The sequence below is a fragment of the Castor canadensis genome, chromosome 16 (assembly GCF_047511655.1).
Source record: "Castor canadensis chromosome 16, mCasCan1.hap1v2, whole genome shotgun sequence".
Classification (NCBI taxonomy): Eukaryota; Metazoa; Chordata; class Mammalia; order Rodentia; family Castoridae; genus Castor; species Castor canadensis.
The window spans coordinates 23,285,122-23,308,965 of NC_133401.1; the positions used below are offsets into that span (position 1 = coordinate 23,285,122).

The following is a 23,844-nucleotide window of genomic DNA, read 5'->3' on the forward strand; positions in this document are numbered from 1 at the left end:
AAACAGAAAAGGTTGGGGTCATCTGTCAAGTGATAGAGTACCTGCCTAGCAAGGGCAAGGCCCTGAGTTCAAACCCTAGTACCACCAAAAAAATAAAATGCGCTCAGTGTAGGAGTGGATAGAGGAGGAAAAGCATCAACAGATAGGGTAGCCAGTAAGTATCTGAATGATGTGAGTAATTTAATCCTCACAGCAACTGTGACTCATGGATTAATATCCATATATTCCAGAAAAGGGGCCTAGATTCCCCAGAAGGAGGGTATCCTGTCCAGGTTCAAACAACCAACACCCCAAATGGAGTCCAGAGTCCCCAGTTCCCCCATCATGTCCTCAGTGCCTCCCCCCAATTATGTTCTCCAAAAAAAAGCAAGAAGGCATTCAGAAGAAAATAAATAATATTCTTTATTATGTCCTAATCACAGTACGAACAGATTCAATAAGAACAAGGAGAAATCGGGGCCCTTTTACCATCCCACATCCTACACCCTGACCAATAAATACCCCTCCCCAGAAATCCAGAAGTTCCAGCCCCAATATTGTGCAAACTGAAGTCTAGGTCAACCCTCTCACTTCACAGAGCGGGTAAATTGAGGCCCAGAGAGGGAGTGTATACCCCCTTCCAGGGAGTCTGTGGCACTTGGAGAGCCCCAGGTCTCCTCTTGCCTCTCCTGAAGACTCTGGACAGTGCAGCCACGTAGTGGGGGTCACACTTGGACGCGGTAGCCCCCTGTCCTCCTCCTGCAGAGCCTCCGCACACTCACCCAGTATACGGTCAGCATGACCACCCAGTACCCCAGGTAGGCGCAGGCCCCCACGGCCAGGTGATAAGCCTCAGCTGCCCGGGAAGGGCCACTCCAGTCGGCTCTGGCCTCCTGGGCCACACTGCGGACCAGTCCACCCAGCAGCAGCAAAGCCCAGAGGGCCAGTGGCAGCAGAGGGACATAGTTGGCAGCCAGCTTGCGCCTGCCCGAGGTGCCCCAGCCACTCTGATTCATGGTGACCAGGGCCAGGAACTTGGCGGGCAGGAGGCCACACATGTAGAGGGGCGCGTAGAGGGACAGCAGCACCATGCGCAGGCAGCCCCGCAGCCAGGCTGCAAAGGTGGCCTTGGCCAGCGCCACACCCTGCACGCACAGCAGCACCCAAAGCAGCGCCCACGGGCGCCCAGCGTAGAAGAGCCTCAGCACTGTGACCGCCACGAAGAAGGGGAAGAGGCCCGAGACCACCGCCTCGTAGGTCATCCACGCGTGGTGCCGGTGCCACCAGAGCGCGTTGTACAGCCACTCTCGGAAATAGGACTTGGACCAGCGCGTCTGCTGGCTCAGCCAGCGCAGGAAGGAGGAGGGCGTCTCAGAGTAGCAGCGGGACCGGGAGGTGTACCTGGACAGGTGCGAAAAGGAAAGGGGGACTTCAGAGTAGCTCCCTGGGTTGGGGGGGGATGGGGGTGGCTGGAGGCCTCTGGAGCCAAAAATGACAACTGTGGATAGCCACTGAGACAAGCTTTTCTTATTTTTTCTTTGGTGGTACCGAGGTTTGAATTCAGGGCCTACAGCTTGCTAGGTAGGTGCTCTTATCACTTGAGTCATGCCCCCCATCCCAAATTCTTTTTGCTTTAGTTATTTTTCAGATAGGGGCTCACGAGTTTTGCCCTAGCTGGCTTGGGTGGTCCTCCTCCTGTGTAGATGGGATTTCAGCTGTACACCACCACATCTGGCTTCTTTGTTTGAGATGGGTTCTCATTAACTTTTTTTGCTTGAGCTGGCCTTAAACTTGCTCCTCCAAAACTCTGACTCCCCAAGTAGCTGGGATGACATTTTGAGACACAGTCTGGCAACTTTTTGTTGTGGTTGTTGGCACTGGAATTTGAACTCCAGGCCTTATGCTTGCTAGGTAGGTGCTCTACCACTTAAGCTACGCCCCTATGCCTGGGGCAAGTCTTTTTAACCTTTCTGGAGGTCAGTTTTCTCATATGTAAAACGGTTCAATAAAGCTTCTGAGAATATTGTTGGGACTGCATGAGGATTAAAGTTCACGTACCAAAGACTGGTCTATATGTGGTACTTGCTCAATAAGTGTTCACTACTACTATTTTTACTGTGACTAATACCATTCCTATTGGCATTACTAATGTCACTACAGTCACTGACACTATTACTAATATATTACGAACACCATTGTGCCTGCTACTGTGAAGAACAAGACAGGCGTGGTTGCTACCTAGGGGAGTCCACGTGTTAGACGTTCTCAAGGGAACAGTTGGGCCATGACAGCCATCATGAATCAGTCTCCACAAGGTTTCCCACCAGACCCACCCAGGCCCAACGGAATCTGGTCACCAGTGAGTGGTCAGTTCATAGGGGATGTCAATTTATTCTCTCCCCAAGGGAATACTTGACAGTGTTCAGTCTCCCTCCCTTGTGTCACTTGTCATCCTCAGTGGCCCACCTGCTTCTGTTCTTGTAATCTGTACTCAGTCCTTTGGTCAAAACCCTCCATTGGTTCCCTCATCCTAGTCCAAGTCCTGCAAGCCTTTCATGAGTGGACTCTGTTAGCTCTCTGCCCTCCCTCTGGACACCTTCTCCTTAACATTCAGTCCTCACCCTGGCTCACTGCTCCAGCCATACATTTGTCAGCCTCCATCCTGTCCTATGCCAGGCACTCCATCTAACAGCTCACCCCCCTCCCCAGACATTCCCCCTTGTCCACAGTAGGTATCATTAACTCACTGCATGATCTACTGATTTATTTATTGTCTGTGTCCTCAGTCAGTGTAAGCATGTATTTGTGCCCCTTTTGTCTACTGCTGTCTCCCTAGAGCTCAAAACATTTTATGTACTTAATTTTTTTTTTTTTAGCAGTACTAGGCATTGAACTCAGCCTCTAGAGTGCTGGGCAAGTGCTCTATACCACTTGAGCTATGCCCAGTCCTTTTGCTTTTAGTTTGTCTTTCAGATGGGGTCTGGAGATTTTGCCCCAGTCTGGCCTGGGACCAAGATTCTCCTATCTTCACCTCCTGAGTAGATGGGACTACAGGCATGAACCACCATGCCTGACTTTATTTGTTGAGTGAATGAATTAATCTGACAATTTGCCAGTGGTCCCCTGCTGTACCCCACATCTTCTCTGGGTCTTTCACTAGGTGTAGCTTCAAGGTAATCATGCTCTTCCAAACTTCTCTTGACCTAGTTCATCCCTACCCCACACCCCCAACTCACTGACCAAATTCTCTTCTCCTGAAGCATTGACTGGAGTTTAGGCCCTCCTCTCCTCCCTCACTAGCCTCTTTTCTTGCTGCCTCTCTCAGTAGTTATATCCCACCCCTTCCAACCTCACCTCAGTCCCCTAGAGTGACAGGTGCTACCTTGGTTTCCATGGTAGAACCTACTCTCTCCTTCCCAAGTGGAATCCCCCATCCTTGCCTTGCCTCTCTTGGTACAGTCCACTGGGTTGAGTAGTTCAACGCAAGCCTCCCCCACTTCTTATGGTATCTTCCACTCTCCACTAGTATCTCATATGGTTTAATGCAAATGTCACCCCTGCTCCTTATAGTATTTTCCATTCTCTACCAATAGCTCTCATCTTAAAAGCCACTGATTCAATGCAAATGCACCCTCTGTCCCTTATGGTTCTTCTTCTCCCTGCCTCTTTATTGGAAAAGTTACTTTGGGTTTAGAGAATCTCAGCATGCACGCGTGTGCACACACACAAACACACACACAACCACCTGGTCACTTAAGCTTACTTGGTAGCATAGCCCATGCTGAGCATGCGGTTGGTGAGGTGTCGGTCATCCCCAAAAGTGCAGTGAGTGCCCAGGAACTTCTGGTTGTACCAGGCCTCCAGGAACTGTTGCAGGAGATTGTTCCTGTACAGGCCTGCATAGGGTAGAGGATGCCTGAGCATCAGCCTCTGCTGTCACCAAGGCCATCTCCAGCCTGTCTCCAGTTCCAAACCCATCCTTCCTCACCTGCATTCCAAGGACAGCCCCGTCTCCCCCCATCCCATGCTCCACCCCATGCCCCTTCCAACTTGCTAGTCACTGGACCATACCCACTTGAGTGTAAACCCACCCACCACAATCCCTAAAAACACATCTGCAACCTGAAGCCAGGCCCCAACCTTATCCTTGACTCCAGCCTTATCCCATCCCCTTCCCCAAACCCTTCTCCAGCCCAACCCCAATCTCCATTCATATCCCTTTATCAACCTTGCTCTCCACACCAAACTCAGACCCAGCCAAACACCATTGCTAACACCAACCCCAACCTTATCTCATCCACATTTGCTACCCCAGCACTCTCTTTGTGTCCAGCCTCAACCACATTCTCAGTCTCTGTGGTTCCCCTTCTCCCTCTCCACCCATCCACAGCCCCCACCCCCGAGCCCTACTCACCGAGGGGACCACTGATGCAGGACACACAGTGGAAGTAGCTCTGACAAGCTCGCTCCACATTGAAGGCCACCCAGTACCGCAGGCTGCTTAGGAAGCTGACCCAGGAGTCCAGAGGGTTGAGGATCCGTACATCCCCTCCAACAGCGCCAACCCGTGGGTCTTCATCCAGGACCCGCACCAGCTCCAGCAGGGCCATGGGGTCCAGCCTTGTGTCTGAGTCACAGACCTAAGATGAGGATGGGGCCAGAATGAGAACAGACCTCTACTCAGGACTGGTGCTTGGAGGGAGAGCACCAAAGAATGAGGGAAGAGCAACTAGGACACTCTGCAAACAATCTAATTTGAATTGTTCAGTTATCTTTAGTGTCTAAGCACATCTGAAAATGAACTCAAAGACTCATGTCCTTGTACAATGCCTTCTTCTGGTGTGTGGGTGAGACATGTAAACTTGCTTCTAACCAAAAGAATATGGTAAAAAGTGATGGGATATAGTGCATATGATTATTATATGGAAATGGTAAGTGGGTTTTACAATGTAATTAAGGTCCCTAATTTGTTGACTGTGAGTCAAAGGAATACTATCCTGAGTGGGTCTGACTTAACCAGGTGAAGACTTTAAAAGAGGATCTAGAAGTCCCATTTTGAGACAGTCTTGCTACTTAGCCCAGGCTGGGCTTGTACTCATTATGTAGACCAGGCTGGCCTTGAACTTGCAATCCTCCTGCCTCAGCTTCCAGAGTACTAGGAGTACAAGTGTTCACCACCATGCCTGGCTGTAAATACTGTCTTGCTGGCTTTTGAGCTACCAGGAGTTCTATGGCTGCAAGAAAATGAATTCAGCCACAAACAAATGAACTTGGAAGAGGCTTGAGCCTTGGATGAGCCCCATCTCCAGCTGATCCCTCAATTGCAGCATGGTGGGCAATACCCACTTAATTTGCCAAGATCCTGATTCAGAGAAACTATGAGATAATAAGTTACAATAACAACTAAGTGTGAAGTGTTTTGTTTTAGCTGCCAAATTTATAATTTGTTATGCAGCAATAGAAATCTAATGTAATATATTAGTGAATAAGTCTCTACACTGAATGGATGAATGCATGACTAAATAAACAGATTAAAATCTATATTGAGCAGACAGACAGCTGAATGAGCAACAAGATCTCAACACTGAGAGAGAGAGGGAGGGAGGTGACAGAGCTCTATATTTGATGAATAAATAAATGAGCCAATGGTTTCCATATTGGATGGATAGATGGGTGCATGCATTCATGAATGAATGAGTGAAGGAAAGAATTTCTTCACTGGATGAATAAGAAAGATTAATTTTATATTGGATGGATGGCTAAGTACATGAATGTCTCTATCAAATAAATAATTAGATGAATGAGTGAATGGATGAATGAATAAAATAAAGAAATTTGCCTGGAATGGATGCATGAAGGAAGAAGGAAATGAAGGAATGTTTTGTTTTTGGTGCTAACAGGAGGTTGAACCCAGTACCCTATGTTTACTAGGAAGGCCCTCTACCACTTGAGCCATGCTACCAGTCCTTTTTTGCTTTAGTTATTTTTCAAGTAGGGTCTGGTGGTGGCCTGGACCATGATCCTCTTAGTTATGCCTTCCTTGTAGCTGGGATCACAGATGTGCACCGGCATGTCCAGTAATCATGCATATAATCATAGTGTTTTGTTGAGATAGGGTCTTGCTAACTTTTCGCTGGGGCTGGCCTACAGCCCAATCTGTCTCCTGAGTAGCTATGGAATTGTAGGCATGAACCATACCCCTCCTTGCTCAAAGAAATGACTTCTTACATTGAGCAAGTAAATAAAGGCATGCTGCACGTATGAATGAATGAGTGACGGTTGAATGAATGAATGAACCGCTCCTTTGAATGAATGAGTGAATAAATGAGCAAACGATGAATGGGTGAATGAGTGAGTGAGTGGATGAGTGAATGAATGCCTCCCTTGACTGGATGAATGAGGGAATGAATGAATCGCTCCTTTGAGTGGTTGAATGAATAAAGGAAGGAAGTGATTCATTGGATACTCTACATTGAACAAAAGACCCCATGGGAGGGGGGGGGGTGTTAGGTCACAGGTGGGGCGACGGCATCTTCCACTCACCTGTACATAGTCCACCGAGTCGCCCAGGGCCTTGAAGGCGGTGTACATGACCTCGCGCTTGCCGCCCCAGCGCTGCGCCACGCACACGCACCTGCGCGTCCTCACCAGCGCCTCCACCGCTAGCCTCCCGGGATCTTCGGCCTCCACCTCCCGGTAGGCGCCGGTGCCCACGCCCCCCGCAGCCGCAGGCTCCCAGGGCTGGTGGTAGTTGCCATCCCACACGTAGGTGGCGGGGTCCTCGTCAGCAAAGACCTCTCGGAACATGTCCACCATGTACAGATCCTCGGCACGGCTGCCGTCCACCACCATGAGGATGCGCAGCCGCGCGCGCGGGTACAGCAGGGCGCGCGCGGATGTCAGGCACTGGCGCAGGTACGCGGGGTCCTCCTGGTACGCAGAGATGGTCAGTGCCACGCTGCGGGCAGTGGCCTCCTCCAGGGGTCCCCGAGCCGCGGCCCGCCGCGCCCCAGCTGCCACCCGCCGGTGCTCCAGGTACGCGAAGAGGCTCTGCGCCACCAGGTGTGCGGAGAGGAAGGCGCCATAGAGGCCAAAGGCCAAGAGGCCATAGCGATCGGAGGCCAGCGGCACGCCGGCAGCATAGGCCCAGGTCATGAGTCCCAAGATAAGCAGGGCGAAGGCGATGGTCAACACCCGCCGGGCCAGGTCCGAGCAGCGGCGTGCTGCTGGAGTGGGCTTGGACACCTCCTGCAGGGAGCCAAGAGGGGAAAAGGAAATGTGTGAGGCAGGGCCTTCTCTGAGAAGACCTCCACGTTTTTTCCCTCCTCCCAAACTGGATGATGACATTCTCTTTTTGTAAAGATCCTCTGAGCATTACAAAATTATTTTCACTAATGAAAATAATTGTAATTGTGGCAAGGAATTATAACTCGGGTCTACTGCTTGATTTTATCTGATTTCCCGCCCCAACCCACACACAGTGCCTTTTTTTAGGCTTGCTCAAACTCGCTATGTAGCACAAACTGGCCTCAAATTGGTGATAACCCCTGTCTCAGTCTCCCAATTTTATCCTTTCTAATAAAAGTTATTTTTCAGATTTTTAGCATTTTGTCACTCCATGAGGATTATACACAATGGAGTGTGGCAGAGCTCCCCTCTCTTTCTTACTGGCACATAAAATCAAGTTCATCTCACAGCCAAACCAGTCTTTGTCTCAAGGCAGTAATTAACATGTACTGAAAGAATAATACAAAGTGGTTTGTACCAGGTACTGCTCTAGCTTTTTATAGGAACTCACTTACTTTCCAATCCTCACAACAGCCCTGTGAAGTCAGAAATATTGTCATCCCCAATTTACAGATAGGGCAACTGAGTCACACATATATGTAGCATTCTGCCCAAGGTCACACCTGGAGTTCTGGGATTTGAATACAGAGAATAGCGTCACCAAACTACAACTGGCTTTATCTCTCAGGAGAGCCTTGGACACAGACAGCATTTGCAGCTATTATATAGATGACAAAAGTCCTCCAACCAGAAGGAGTGCCTTGTAGGAGGTGACCGGCTCACAGACAGAGGAATCCTCTCTCTAGCTCCCCAGAAGCCTGACCTGCTTCCCTTTTCTACTGCCCAGCTCCCCTGCAGGGCTGGGTGCCAGTGGGTGATGGAGGAGGGGAGGGTGCCTCTGCTTTCTCTTCTGCGGAATGGGTGTGTAGCATCTTTCACATGCCTGATACAGCTGTATGACAATCCTATGGGGTAAAAACTGTTGCTCTCTTCTGTTACAGGTGAGGAAACTGAGGCCCAGGGAGGCCAGTTCTCTTGGTCAAGGTCACTGAGGTAAGTGAGTAGAAGACTTAGGGCTCAAACTCAGCTAGTCTGGCTCTAACCCCCTCTCTATGTTAAACCAGCTCTTAGGCCACCAGCTCCTGCCTCCCAGGATGAAGTTGAGTTAGATGAGTCATTTAGAGTTGGATCTTCAAGGTCCAATACAGACTGAGATGCAGTCAGTGCACCTGAGGCTCTGAATTGCTAGGTTTTTATTTATTTGTTTTCTTTCTGTATTTTTTTGTCAGTACTGGAGATTGAACTGAGAGCCTTGTGCTTGCCAGGCAGGCACTTTACCACTTGAGCCATACCCTCAGACCTTAATTTTTATTATCTTAAAATTTAAAACTAATACACCATCCAGCCATTGGAAAGCTTTTAAATGCATTTGGAACAAGTTGGATCTACAAAGCTTTTTTTATGTTTTGTTTCGTGGTGGTACTGGGGTTGAACTCAGGGCCTCACTTTTGCTAGGCCAGTGCTGTACCACTCCACCAGCCCAAAGCTTCTCTATTCAATTGATAATTTTTACAAAAATCTCTATCCAGATCAAGCACTTCTTATGAAAAAGTAGCAGCTGAATTAAATGTACTAGGAATACACACTGAATTTTGAAGCCTGTTTCCAAGGGAAAGAAAGATTATCTCACTAGTATTTTTGTGTTGATTACACATAGAAAAGATCATTTTTTAAATATATAGCACAGATTGACATGATAAGGCCTGCTACTGCCTGCAAGCTAACAGCTTTTTACATTTTCAAGTGGTTGAGAAAAAAAAAAGCCAGTTGACCCACCACAGTGGGATTACATCTGTAATCCCAGCTCCTTAGAAGGTGGGGGTAGGTTGCCAGCCCAGTCAAAAAAAAAAAAAAAAAGTTAGCAATTCCCTTTCTCAAATAACAAGCTGGGTGTGGTGGTTCGAGTTTGTAATCCCAGCTAGTAAGGAGGCACAGGTAGGAAAATCAAGGCCTGAGGCCAGCCCTGGACAGAAGTGCAAGACCCTATGTGGAAAATAAATAAAGTTAAACAGGCTCATGGTAGATATAAAATAAATAAAGCCAAAGTCAAAAGGGCTCAGGTGGTGGGGACCTACATAAGAAACACAAAGCCCTGAGTTCAAACCCCAGTACTGCTTAAAAAGAAAAAAAAAAGACAATATTTTGTGGTGCAGAAAGCTATATGGAGTTAAATTACGGTGCACTTAAACCAAGTTTTATTGTCACATAGCCGAGCTCCTCTCTTTACATGTTATCCATGGCCATTTCAGCATTAAGGTTGAATAGTTCTGACAGGCTGTATGGCCCACAAATCCTCAGGTACTACCGGCATTTAGCAGAAAAGTTGGCAAACCCCTGACACATTGGGTTAAATAAAATACATTATTACAATTAATTTCACCTGTTCCCTTTTACTTTTAGAGGAAGTTTTTCCATTGTAAGTTGTGGCTCACATTATAGGACGGAGGTAAGGAAGAGATTTTATGGGTTTTATTTTTTATTTTTTATTTTTTTTGGTAACAGACAGAACCTCACTATGTTTCCTAGGCTGGCCTTGAACTCCTGCACTCAAGCAATCCTCCTGCTGAGCTCAGCCTTCCAAGTAGCTGGGACTACAGGTGTGTGTGCCTGGCTTGAGGTCAACATTTTAATTGCTCAAAACCAATTATCTTTCTTGTAGAATTCTCTTTCTTTGTTCTTTTGTCTAAAATCTGGCCCTGCTGTAGCTCCTAGGGGCAGGGATCTGGAAGTTTAAGATTCTAGCAATACTGACAAACACACGTATGGACTAACACACTCATGTATGCACACGTGACAAAGGACACACAGTTCTGCAAGACTCCGTGGGCACCCTGTCTCAGGCAGAACACAACGATCAATTCCGGGACCGCCCGCTGACAGCCACACAGGTGACCTGCATACACACACACACACACACACACGCACACACATGCACACACACACACACACACACACACATGCACGGGAATGCACGCCCTTCAGCAGAAAGGAGCAACATCAAGAAGAGATGTTCACACAGCAATGAAAGCACAGACACCCCTCCAGGGTCTGGGGTAAAGGATCAGACACAGAGGTTTTCAGAAAAAATCATGAACTGTTAAGATAAGCTTGCATCATATAGAATTGCCGTTTTCCTAAGTCAAGAGTAGCTGAATAGCAGTGATTTCATTTGGTTTGGCAAAACTTTTGTTGAACACATAATACTGAAATCAAGATTCATGTGTTACAGGCAAACATAGCTCACTCTTTCTCACTCACTCTCCTTTCCTTGCTCACTCTTGTTCTTTCTCTTCCCTCTGAGGGAACACAGACATATATGGATTTATAGCAAAGTAAAGTACAGAAACATAGACATCTTGCATCTGACATATGTGTGGATGGTCCACACATGGACCACACATGTCACTGAGCACACAGAAATGGAAACACACACTCAGCCTGACATGCTTGCTGTCCCACACACATATGGTCACTGTCACCCACGAGTACGCAGATAAAGTCACATGACATACACATAGGTATAATCACATTCACGAAGTTCCCCAACATATACACGTTCTCTCTCTCTCTCTCTCTCTCTTTCTCTCTCACACACACACACCTGTCTCATGGCTGTGGATCAGGCTGTACTTTGTCCTCTTCGGCTTGAGCTCCGGTCTCTCTGTGGCTGGAGAACTAGCTAGAGGGGGGTCATTTGAAGACCAGCATAGGCGGGGGCGGAGGAGGGGTGATGTCAGACTAAACCAGTCCAGGGGCTCTGAGGTCAGACAGTCAGGCAGCTCCACCCGCTTCCCGCCATTGCCCCATCCCCCTCACCAGACAGGCTTCCCTAACCAGTCTCTTCAACCCAGTCCCACACTTCTGCCCTCTTCACCCCCTTCCCCCTAGCTGCTCCTTTCTGCTTATTTTTCTCTTTTTTCGCTCTAGCATTTGGGGAGTTCCCCCTTATCTCTGTATTGCTTTCCACCTTCTCTTCCCTAATTTTGTTATTTCTCTTCCTCTCTCTCTCCTGTCTGTCTCGCTTTTTCTGTATTTCTCCTTATCTCCTTCTGTCTCCATCTCTCCACTTCTCTCTCTCTCTCTTTCTCATCTCTTCCCTTGTCCCCTCTCCTTACTCTCTCTCTCTCCTCTCTCATCTGTTACCCACTCACCCCTGCCCTGTTGTCTTCCCACAGCCCACCCCTCCTATCCTCAGAACCCGTGTCTGCAGTTGGTTCCCTGGGGACATGTATCAGCAACTGGCAGATGGAATATAACGCACACACGTGCGTGTTTGTGGGTGTGACTGTATGTGCGCTGGCTTGTGAGGTTTGGCTGCTGCGTGGAACTGGAGCCGGAAATCTGTCTGTTGTGTCCCTGACTGACATGGTGTCTATGCGTGTGCATATGTGTGTGTTTCTGTCTGCACGTGCATGTGCTAGGGTCTGGGGTGGAGGGTTGGAGCACCAAAACTTGTCTCTCCAGGGACTCATGGGTGAATTCAGACTTGTTGGTCACTTGCCTCCAGGGAACAGCCTAGGCTTTCAGTGCCTTGACACATCAGGGAAAACTGAGTCAGAGAAGGGTAGAAAGATTGTAACCTGGAGTGTCTGGGTCCCCAGCCACTCAGGCCAAAGGCCAGTGATAAATGTCACTGTTTCCACATCTTTCTTTCCATTATTTTAAGAAGTGTTTACCTAAAACTACCTTTCTCAATGTTCCTCTTACCAGGTATGAACTGGTGTGATAACTTCTAACCTGCTGCAGTAGCTGTCTCCCTCTGCCTCTCCCTGTGTCTGCGACTCTGTCACAGTGCCTTCCCATCTCCCTCTCTCCCTCTCTCTGCCTCTTTTTCTGAAACTTTGGCATTTTGTCCCTCACTCTCTGCCCTTATTTGTCCTTCTGTCTATCTGTCTGCCTGTCTGTGTATTTCTATCTGTTTCTCCCCTTGCCACCCACCTCATTTCTATCTGCTTCTTTCTGGGTTTGTGTTGTCTGTCTCTAAATTTCTGACTCTCCGTTTCCTGACTTCTTCTATAGCTCTCTTTCTGAGTCTCTCCCTGACTTTCTTATCTTGTATTTGTACGTCTCTGTCTGTTTACTTAGCTGTCTGTCTGTCTATCATCTATCTCATCTTCATCTTCATCATCAATCTATCTCTCTCTCACTCAATCTACATTTCCACCTCTCTCTCTGTATGCATCTCTCTCTCTCTCATTCGCCGATTCTCCCTTTTTCTGTCTCTCAATCTTCCTTTCTCCCCGTTGTTCCATGTCTTCCTGTCAGCCCTAGAGCTCTCTCCTAACACAGCCAAGTCCTCACACCCTGGGTTTCCCCAGCCAGGGAAGGAGCTAGGGGCCAGCACTGGGTTGAGCTGTTGCCTAAGCCTGGCGGTCCAGGAGAAAGCCCATGGGAACAGGAGCCTAGGCATCGCCCACCCGTTAGGGTGGACCAGGCTGTGTCTAATGCTGTTGACTGGATCCTGGCCCTCCTGGTGTCTGGCTGTATCAGGATGATAGATCCTCAGATGGAGGCAAGCCCAGAGAAGGCAGGAGGGGCTTCCCTACTGGTGGGAGGGGACAGCCCAGGCTCTACCCAAGAAATGGGCATTTGGCTGCCTGGCCCTGCCCTGCCGGGTGGAGCAGCTGTATAAAACCAGATGTTTCTAAAACCAGAGAGCGCATGAGAAAGAGGGACCAGATTTTATTTTATTTTATTATTTTTATTTTCTGGAAGCAGGACCTTAAACCCCAATGTTTTCCTTCCTCAGACCCAGGGGCCCAGGCCCCAGCCTTCCTCCCTCAGACCCAGGGGTCCAGGCCTCAACCCTCCTCCCTCAGACCCTGGAGTTTAGGCTTAGCCCTCCTCCCTCACACACAGGGGTCCAGGCCCCAGCCCTCCTCCCTCACACGCAAGTGTCCAGACCCCAGTAATCCTCTCTCAGACCTCATCCCCTCCTCCTTCAGATCCAGGAGTCCAGGCCCCAGAATTCCTTGCAGGGATAGATGATCAGGGCTGGAAGCAGTGAAGATAAGAGCAGGTGATAAGGAACAGATGAAACTGGGCACTCCCACAGGAGGCAGGGCCCTCCAGCATCATCTCTTCTAGTCATCTCTCCCAGAACCCTCACCTCCAATGCTTGCTAGTTTCTGGTCCCTGCCCTGGGTCCACAGTGTCTTTCTCAAGGTGTTGGTCATCATGAAAAAATTACAGGATGTGTTTACAGAATTCCAGGACAGAAGGAGCAAAGGGTGTGGGAGAAAGGGCAAAAACGGAGAAGATGCAGAGGAAAAATATTTATCATCACGGGGACCTCTCTTGAGCTGTTGGTGGGTGGGTCTCTGTGCTGGGCAATGCCGGGCACTCAGAGATGACTCAGCAGAGAGATCTGCCCTGGAAGAGATGCCAATCTGGTGGAGGAGATAGCTGTGTAAACAGAGGACCACACACCAGGGCAGGAATGGTCTGACCCAGCCAGAGAGTCAGGGGGGCTTCCCGGAGTAGGTGATCTTGACTGATGAAGTGTTAGTCATAGTAATGGTGAGGATGGAAGGTGGAGAATGGAGAAAACAGCCAAGGCAAGAAAAGGTGTGGCCAGTCCAGAAAGATTGATATTGTGAAAGCATAAATGGCAACACAAGGAGGTAGGAGGTAGGGTGAGTGACAGACTCAGAGGCTGGGGGTACTAGGGAGCCAACTGAAGGCTGGGAGCCTAGGAGAGTTAAGATCAGCTCTGGGCTTGTGTGAGGGACAAATTGGGCAGAGAGAGAAGGAGCTGGGCTTCTTGGCCAGGGTGACTTGGTGGGTGGCGAGTTTATGTCACAGATCTGAGGACCTTCTCTGGGTTGCAGAGAAGTTCTGAGTCTGAGCTGGGTTGGAGTTGAGGCTTTGGGCCTGATGAGGGCCTTTGGGAAATGTGAGCAAGAATGGGCAGAGGTTCAGGAGGGAACCACAAGGAGCAAGGCGCACAAGACTGGGAGGTGGACCAGGGATGTGACCAACAACACTCTTGAGTCCTTCACCTGAGCTATCTCAGATTACACTTGCTCCTTCCCTCATCCTATTTCAGGAGATACGGATCTTGATGGTTATCATAGGTCTCCCGTTATCCAAGGTTTCTCTTTCTGGGGTAACCGAAACTATTGAATGCTCCAAAAAATATTAAATGGAAAATCCTTAAACAATTTCTAAGTTTTAAATTGTGTTTTTCTTAGTAGAATGATGGGCTCTAACACTGTGCTACTTGGTTCTCCCTGGAATGTGAATCATCTTTTGTCTAGTGCATCCACACTGTATATCCTACCCACTCGTTAGACACTTACTGGCCATCTAGATGATCACTACTAATGATATTGTTACAGTGATAATCACTGCTAGTATCACTACTACTGCCAGATTGTTATACTTAGTTTCAAGTAACCCTTATTTTGCTTAAAAATTGCTCTGATCACTTCTTGGCCTTTTGATTCAGATCAGGTGTAAAGATGATTTCAAGGCAGAAAAGAAGTAATAATGGCACCTCAGGTATTACAAAGAGAAGCTGTAAAGTGTTTCCATTAGGGAAAAAAGTGAAAGTTCTTGGCTTGGGTATGGACTGGTACTCCTTGTGGTTTTAGGAGTCCAATGAGGGTCTTGCAATGTATCCTCCATGAGTAAGAGGGCTGGGGACTACTGTACTTGCTTCCTGAGGAACTAGGGAGAGTAAGGGTTCCCTGGAAAGTAACTTGAAGAAGTCTGTGTTTTGTCAAATACTTAAAACCAGGTAGATTTCTAGATGTGCTGAGTTGGAAAAGAACTGCTTTGAAAGAGTGTAAATACTGAGAGATAGAAGAGAGAGGAAGAGGGAAACTGATTTATCTGACTCCCCCTGTTCAAAGCAGCCCCAACCCTGGAATCCTGACCCCTTTAACCCACCTCTGCTCTTTCCTTTTCCTATTAGCATTGACCACCTCCCTACATTATGTATAAACTTGTTCATTTAGCATCTGTTTCTTGCATAATGTCTGTTTTCCTTGTTAGAATGCAGACTCTACACAGGCAGTGTCGATGATGACTGTCTGTCCTGGAAGCCTAAACTAGTGCTTGGTACCTTGTAGAAACTCAATAAACAAGTGTCAAGTGAATGAGTGAGCTCAGGATAAGAAGTCAGAATGGGAGACAGAGAGGAAGAAGTAAGAGGAAGGGAAAGGAAGATTGCTGTCTGTCTGTCTCTCTAAACTTCTGACTCTTATCTTGGTCTCTGATTTTTTTATTCTGTGACTGAGTGTTACTCTCTGACCTCATCTTCTCTCTCTCTCTCTCTCTCTCTCTCTCTCTGTATCCATCTCTCTATCCTTCCTCTCTGTTTGTATCTCTGAAGCTCTCTGTCTCTCTGTCTCTCTCTCTGATTCTGTTTTTCAATCTCCTTCTTTCCCACCCCATCACTTCCAACCTGCCCTGGACTCTCCCCTGGCACACTCAAATCCTCACATCCTGGATTTTCCCAGGGAGGCAGAAGGGAAAGTGAAAGGAGAGAGGAGGAGGAGGGAAGCAAGGAGGGAGAAAGAGGTGTAGGAGGAGGAGGATAGACAAGGGAGAGAACCCAGCAGCTGGGAATCCCCACTTCACCCCCACCCCTTCACTCTGCATGGCCCATTTGGAGAGGGTGGGATAAGATGCTCCCAGGGAGGTGGGACCTTAGGCAAGGAGTCCCCAGGATAGGCAAAAGTACCAGACCTGGAAGAAGACTGCTTCTGGACTTCCAGGAACTCATACAGCTTGGGTCATGTGCTCCCTGTGGAGTTCCAGCAGTGCTCCAGTTAAACTGGGCCTTTCCTCCCACACACCATATTCTGGGAAACACCTAGGCCTCCAAGATTCCCAGGAAACCAAGCCAGAGAGGGAGGCCAGCAAAGATGACTGTAGTCCATTTTCTGTCTCCAGAGGGCGCTGCTGGAAGGAAGCTGCAGAATCTCCAGGGAGCAATGTCTGGAGGGCCCAGGCCCAGCATCCATCTGAACACACCCTCCATGCTGCTTCCATCACTTCCATCACTTCTGCCCTTGTCATTGGAGGGAAACAGACTGAAAGAACCAGGTAGAGAAAGAGGAAAGGGCATTTCCTGTTACAGCTTCCTCCCAGAGAAGCAAGAGAGGAAAAAGTCTTGTTTTCTAGGAAAGGAAACAGGCCTGAGAAGGCTGGTTTCCTAACAAGAATGCGGAGGCAGCAGAGCCAGGTAACAGAAACCAGGTGGTATGTCTTCTTCATTGTGGGAGGAGGGCTGGGACCTGAGCCCCTGGGTCTGAGGGAGGAGGGCTGGGGCCTGGACTCCTGTGTGCTGAAGAAGAAGACTGATCCCCTGAAGTCTACCACTTTCTGAGCTCTCACAGAAAAATTTCGCAGACCTAGGCTACTCTTGCATATTTGGGTTCGGCTCTGGTCTCCCCCCTCAACTCATCCCCCAGTGTTCTGTTACCCACCCTGTATTCTGTTTCTGTCTCCATTACAGACAGGACAGAAGAACTTCTATAAGAAGGACATACAATTGGTTCCAGAAAATAGATGGGGGTAAGAACTGGGAACCTGAACTTCAGGATCCCCATGAAGAAGCAAGTTTAAAAGGAAGTCCTATAGTCCCAGCTACTAGGAGACTGGGACTGCTTAAGGAATATTTGAGGCACAAGTATTCCTTGATCCCAGGAGTTAAAGACCAGTCTGGACAGCATAGCGAGATGCCAGCTCAAAAAAGGAAAGGAAGGAAACCTTGCTTCTATACTCACAGCCTTTCTGCCACCAGCTGTGCAATTGTGAAGGGTTTTATTCCCACCAGCAATCAGTTCTCCAACTCTGTGGACAAAGACTGTCTTAACAATTTATTCTGACACTAATGACTTGGAGTTACTGCAGAGCCCACAGGTTGAGGGTTTGCCTCTTAAGATGGCCTCCACCTCAGATGCCAATGCAAGTAGGGGGTCCCCAAGCTACCCACACTTCTTTCTGACCTGGCTATAAACCAGAGGCCCCCTCTTCATGTTCAGTAATTTGCTATGACAGCTTGTGGGACACAGGGAAACACTTTACTTGGAGTTAGCGGTTTATTATAAAAGACACAAACCACCAGTCAGATTAAGAGGTCTACATGGCCAGTTTGGAAAGGTCCCAAATGTAGACATCTGTCCCTGTGGAGTTAGGCTGTGTCCCTCTCCTGGACCATGGATGCATTGACAGGCTCTCAGAACCTTGTTGCTGAGTTTTTCTGGAGATTTTTTTATATGAGTATGACTAGTGATGTCATTGGCCATTGGGGATTAGTTCAACCTCAGTCCCTTCTCTCCGGGGATCAGAGGATGAGGCTGAAAGTTCCAATCCTCCAATCACCTGGTAGGTTCCTCTTGCAGCCATCCTATTTTCTCCAAGAGTGATCTCATTAGCATAAACTCAGATAGGCTGAAAGAAGACTTCTTGCAAAGAACAAGACACTCTTTTCACTCCATCACCCAGGAAAGCACAAGACTTTTAGGAGTTTGGTGCCAGAAATCAGGGCCAGTAACCAAATATCTATCTGTCTATATGTCACAGTCCATTTTGGCTGCTGTAACAAAATGGCATAGACTGGGAAGCTTAAAACCAAAAGAATGTATTGCTTACAGTTCTGGAGCCTGGAAATCCAAGATTAACACATAAGCAGGTTTGGTGTCTGGCAAGGGACTGCTATCTGGTTCATAGATGGCCATCTTTTTGCTGTGTCCTCACATGATGAGGGTGAGGGGCTCTGCTATGGTTTGAGTATGACTTGTTTCCTCTGAAACTCACATCAACATTTGAGTGTCTATAGAACAGCGTTGAGAGATGGAGGAACCTTTAAGACGCTATTGGGTTGTCATAGGAGATCCTTGTTTTTCTTGAGTGAATTCTCTCTCCCTCAGGACTGGATTAGTTACCTCAGAGTGGATTGTTAGAAAGTGCATTAACTTCTTGTATTTTGTCTCTTTCTCATGCACCCACCTATTCTTTCACTTTCCACCATGAGTTGAAGTTGGACCATATGCTGAGTAGGTGTGGATACCATGTTCCAGGGCTCCCCAGTATCCATAACCAAATAAACTTCTGTTCCTTATAAATTACCTGGTCTCAGCTATTCTATTATAGGAATAAAAAACAGATTACCACAGGGTCTCTTTTGGGCCTTTTTTTTTTTTTTTGGTGTTACTGACTTTGAACTTAGGACTTCCATTTGAGCCATGCCTCCAGCCCTTTTTGCTTTAGTTACTTTTTTTTCACATAAGGTCTAGAATTTTTACTCCAGGCCTGCCTCAAACCTGGATTCTCCTGCCAAAGTCTCCTGTGTAGCTGGGATTTTAGGCATGCTGAACCATGCCCAGCTTAGTTTTCAGTGACATGGGGTTTTGCTAACTTTTTGCCTGGGCTGTCCTCAAAGCTTGAGGTTCCTGATCTCCACCTCCTGGGATTATGGGTATGCACTACCATGCCTGGCTAGGGTCTTTTTTATTAGAGCAATTATCACAGTCATGAAGGCGTCTCCCTCCTAATGCTATCACCTTGTTGGTTGGAATTTCAACAATGAAATAGGTGTTTTACTTATTATGTGACAGCTATTTGCATGTCCTTGGAAAGGAGCCATTCATTCTCCTGAGCCTCTCTTCTGTAAAATGGGTACACAGCAAGTCATCTATCACAGGGTAGCCCTTAAGATCGAGAGAGAGTTGGCCTGGATCAGTGGGTGTGAGGAGAGTTAGTGATTTCTAAATCAGTAGCAGCTGAAGGGCTCCATGATGGATTAGGGTGGCACTAGAAAGACCCTTTGCTTTCCCTGGCTACCCCAGCCCTTGTCTGTGGAGTCAGCCAGGTCAGAGTGGAGCTTGTGCTCTGGAGTCAGATGGGGTTCCAAGGCTGGTGGCTTTGGGCAGCCACCTCCCCCACCCCGAGCCTTCTCAGGTGTCATCGTGACATTTCCATATATTCATGTATTGTACCCTGGTTTGGTTTATTCCCTCCATTGTTCTTCTCCTCTCACTTCTCTTCTTGAAATGAAGGTTCAGTGTTTCATATTTGTGTATGTACAGAAAGTATCTCAGCCATATTCACCCTCCTTTGCCCTCCCTTTCCTGCTAGTGTCCTCCCCTTAACATGAACTGTTTTACATTCCTGTCCTTCATTGCCACCTCTGCCACCTTCAGACCTAGGGAGCCCCACACCACAGTGATGTGCAGTTAGGACTCTGTTGGGCATTGACCTAATTCCTCTGCTTGGTTTTCTCATCACTTTAGTGTAAGGCAAGGAGATTTTCCTACCGAGGGCTACTGCAGGAGCTCATACACTGTGAATCTTGGGACAGTTTTGTGAACCATTACACATTACACAGCATAGACAACTGGGCCATCTAAAGGGCAGGCTGGTGGTTATAGATGCAGGACGTCAGGAGTGGAGGCCTGGAGGCCCCTTCTGTTGCCCATAGGATAATGTCCCAAACCACAGTGATGTCATTCCCAATGAAAGGGAGACAAGGAAGTAGTGTTGCTATGGTTTTCTGTCGATTGTTGGGGCTTTAAAAATATCCCACTTTGGGCTACAAACTTACAGCACCTACCTGGTGAGAAGCAAACACCCAGAAGGGCTTTCTCTGAAGTTTTCTCATCTACCTAAAGACAGGATCTGCCAGAAGGGAACACAGTTGCCCTCTCTGCTATTTCATTAACCAAGGAAGATTAAACTACTACCACAGAAGAGACTGAGGGTCAAACAACATGCTTAGAACTCAGATGAGCTTTGTCCCTGGCTACTGTGTGTCCTCCAGGCTCACTTATCTCCCCAAAAGTAATTTAATCATCCTCTAAGTTGGCCACAGCCCTCATGTCTCTTACCCCATGAAGAGGGATATATAAGATTCTAAGTCTCGTTGTTACTAGGTTCTCACTTTTCATTCCTGTGGTGTGCCCTTGTGTGTGCATGTGAAAAGCTTGCATACCTTTTGTTCTTTTTAAAAAATTTTTATTAGTACATGATTAGTATATGTATATGATACAGCAGGTGCCTTTGTTACATTTCCATATATACATGTATTGTATTCTGTTTGTTTCATTCCCTTCATTATTATCCCTCTTCTCCCACTTGCCTTCTTGAAGTGACTTTAGCAGTTGTCAATGTTTCATATGCATACCTGTATAGAGAGTACCTCAGCCATATTCACCTTCTTTTACCCTCCCCCTCCTGCTAGTGTCCTCCCCTTAACATGACCTATGTCACATTCCTGTCCTTCATTGTTTAAGTGTCTGTTCATTGTTCAGTGGGGTTTGCTTTGGAATTTTATTTGTAAATATATTGGACTTTAGTCATCAAGCCCCTTCTATTGCTTTCCCTCTACCCTATATTGTTCAACAGTTTTCAGGCCTTGTTCTTATAGATGTGGTATATTTCATTATTATTCAATCCTATCATTTTTCACTTTTTCTTCTTCTAAATTACTCACTGCCTATTTTTATGTCTCTTTCTCAAATATAAAGATATCCAGAGGCTAAAGAAAACTCTTTTACCCTTATATTATCTATTACAATAAACTGGTTATAGGGTTTTTAAAAAGACATTTTTATTAGCATATATTAGTTATACAAAGGAGAGTCATCGTGACATTTCCATACATGAATACAATGTATTGTGATCAAATTCACCCCCTCTATTACCCTTTCTTATCCTTGTCTTAAGATAATTTTAACTGGTTTCATTATTCCTTATTCGTACATGTGTATAAAGTACCTTGGTCATACTCACCCCTCCCTTTTATCTTCTCCTTTCACCCTCCTCACTCCTGATGGCACCCACCCCCAAGGAGAACCTGTTTTACATGCCTGTCATTCATTTTTAAGTTCTAGATTCAATATATGAGAAGGATCACATAATATTTGCCTTTCTCAGTCTGGTTCACTTTGCTTAACATGATAATCTCTAGTTCTATCCATTTTTCTGCAAACAACATAATTTCTTTCTTTATGGCTGTTTAATCCTCTGTTATATGTGTATGTATGTATATCTATGTATAATCTATGCATCTATATCTATCTATCTACCTATCAATTCATCTTCCTATCTATGTATCTATCCATCCATCTTTCTAGTCATCTTCCTATCTATCTATCTATCTATCTATCTATCTATCTATCTATCTATCTATCTATCTATTCATCTTCCTATCTATGTATATATGTATGTATGTATGTATCTATCTATCTATCTATCTATCTATCTATCTATCTATCTGTCTGTCTGTCTGTCTATCTCATTTCTTTTATTCATATGTGCATACAATGTTTGGGTCATTTCTCCTCCCTTCCCCCAACCTGTCCTTTACACCCCGCCCCCACCCTCTCCCTGCCTACCACCTTGCTACCAGACAGAAACTATTTTGCCCTTATCTCTAATTTTGTTGAAGAGAGAGTATAAGCAATAATAGGAAGGACCAAGGGTTTTTGCTAGTTGAAATAAGGATAGCTATACAGAGAGTTGACTTACATTGCTTTCCTGTACATGTATGTTGCCTTCTAAATTAATTCCTCTCGAACTAACCTTTTCTCTAGTTCCTGGTCCCCTTCTCCTATTGGCCTCTGTCACTTTAAAGTATCTGCATTAGTTTCTCTGCATTGAGGGTAACAAATGCTATCTAGTTTTTTGGGTGTCTTACCTATCCTTATACATTCCTTGTGTGCTCTCACTTGATCATGTGATCAAAGTCCAATCCCCTAGTTGTGTTTGCCCTTGATCTAATGTCCGCATATAAGGGAGAACATATGAATTTTGGTCTTTTGGGCCAGGCTAACCTCACTCAGAATTATGTTCTCCAGTTCCATCCATTTACCAGCGAATGATAACATTTCGTTCTTCTTCACGGCTGCATAAAATTCCATTGTGTATAGATACCACATTTTCTTAATCCATTCATCAGTGGTGGGGCATCTTGGCTGTTTCCATAACTTGGCTATTGTGAATAGTGCTGCAATAAACATGGGTGTGCAAGTGCCTCTGGAGTAACTTGTGTCACATTCTTTTGGGTATATCACCAAGAGTGGTATTGCTGGATCATATGGTAGATCTGTGTTTAGATTTTTAAGAAGCCTCCAGATATTTTTCCAGAGTGGTTGTACTAGTTTGCATTCCCACCAGCAGTGTAAAAGGGTTCCTTTTTCCCTGCATCCTCGCCAACACCTGTTGTTAGAGGTGTTGCTAATGATGGCTATTCTAACAGGGGTGAGGTGGAATCTAAGTGTGGTTTTAATTTGCATTTCCTTTATTGCTAGAGATGGTGAGCATTTTTTCATGTGTTTTTTTGCCATTTGAATTTCTTCTTTTGAGAAACTTGTTTCGTTCACTTGCCCATTTCTTTATTGGTTCATTAGTTTTGTGAGAATTTAGTTTTTTAAGTTCCTTATATATTCTGGTTATCAGTCCTTTGTCTGATGTGTAGCTGGCAAATATTTTCTCCCACTCTGTGGGTGTTCTCTTCAGTTTAGAGACCATTTCTTTTGATGAACAGAAGCTTTTTAGTTTTATGAGGTTCCATTTATCTATGCTATCTCTTAGTTGCTGTGTTGCTGGGGTTTCATTGAGAAAGTTCCTACCTATACCTACTAACTCCAGAGTATTTCCTACTCTTTCCTTTATCAACTTTAGAGTTTGTGGTCTGATATTAAGATCCTTGATCCATTTTGAGTTAATATTGGTGTAGGGTGATATACATCGATCTAGTTTCAGTTTTTTGCAGGCTGCTAACCAGTTTTCCCAGCAGTTTTTGTTGAAGAGGCTGCTATTTCTCCATCGTATATTTTTAGCTCCTTTGTCAAAGACAAGTTGGTTATAGTTGTGTGGCTTCAGATCTGGGTCCTCTATTCTGTTTCACTGGTCTTCATGTCTGTTTTTGTGGCAGTACCATGCTGTTTTTATTGCTATTGCTTTGTAATATAGTTTGAAGTCAGGTATTGTGATACCTCCAGCATTGTTCTTTTTGCTGAGTATTGCCTTGGCTATTCGTGGCTTCTTGTGTTTCCAAATAAATTTAACAGTAGATTTTTCAATCTCTTTGATGAATGTCATTGGGATTTTCATGGGAATTGCATTAAACATGTAGATTACTTTTGGGAGTACAGACAATTTTACTATGTTGATTCTACCAATCCATGAGCATGGGAGATCTCTCCACTTTCTATGGTCTTCTTCAATCTCTTTCTTCAGAAGTTTATAGTTTTCCTTGTAGAGGTCGTTCACATCCTTTGTTAAGTTTACACCTAGGCATTTGATTTTTTTTGTGGCTTTTGTAAATGGAATTATTTTCATATATTCTTTCTTAGTTTGTTCATTATTAGTGTATAGAAATGCTAATGATTTTTCTTTGTTGATTTTATATCCTGCTACCTTGCTATAGCTGTTGATGGTGTCTAGGAGCTTTTTAGTAGAGTTTTTTGGGTCTTTAAGGTATAGGATCATGTCGTCTGCAAATAAGGATATTTTGACAGTTTCTTTACCTATTTGTATTCCTTTTGTTCCTTCTTGCCTAAT

General features: G+C 46.1%; 1 protein-coding gene across 1 annotated transcript; it reads right to left on the reverse strand.

Moving 5' to 3' along the window:
• Window positions 1-406: 406 nt before the first annotated feature.
• Window positions 407-11,103, reverse strand: Has1 (hyaluronan synthase 1). Its single transcript, XM_020155235.2, has 5 exons — window positions 10,928-11,103; window positions 6,523-7,227; window positions 4,394-4,619; window positions 3,743-3,875; window positions 407-1,380 (listed from the first exon to the last, which is right to left on the reverse strand). The coding sequence occupies exons 1-5, from the start codon at window positions 10,934-10,936 to the stop codon at window positions 705-707; spliced, it is 1,749 nt and encodes a 582-aa protein (XP_020010824.1). The 5' UTR covers window positions 10,937-11,103; the 3' UTR covers window positions 407-704.
• Between the last annotated feature and the right edge of the window lie 12,741 nt (window positions 11,104-23,844).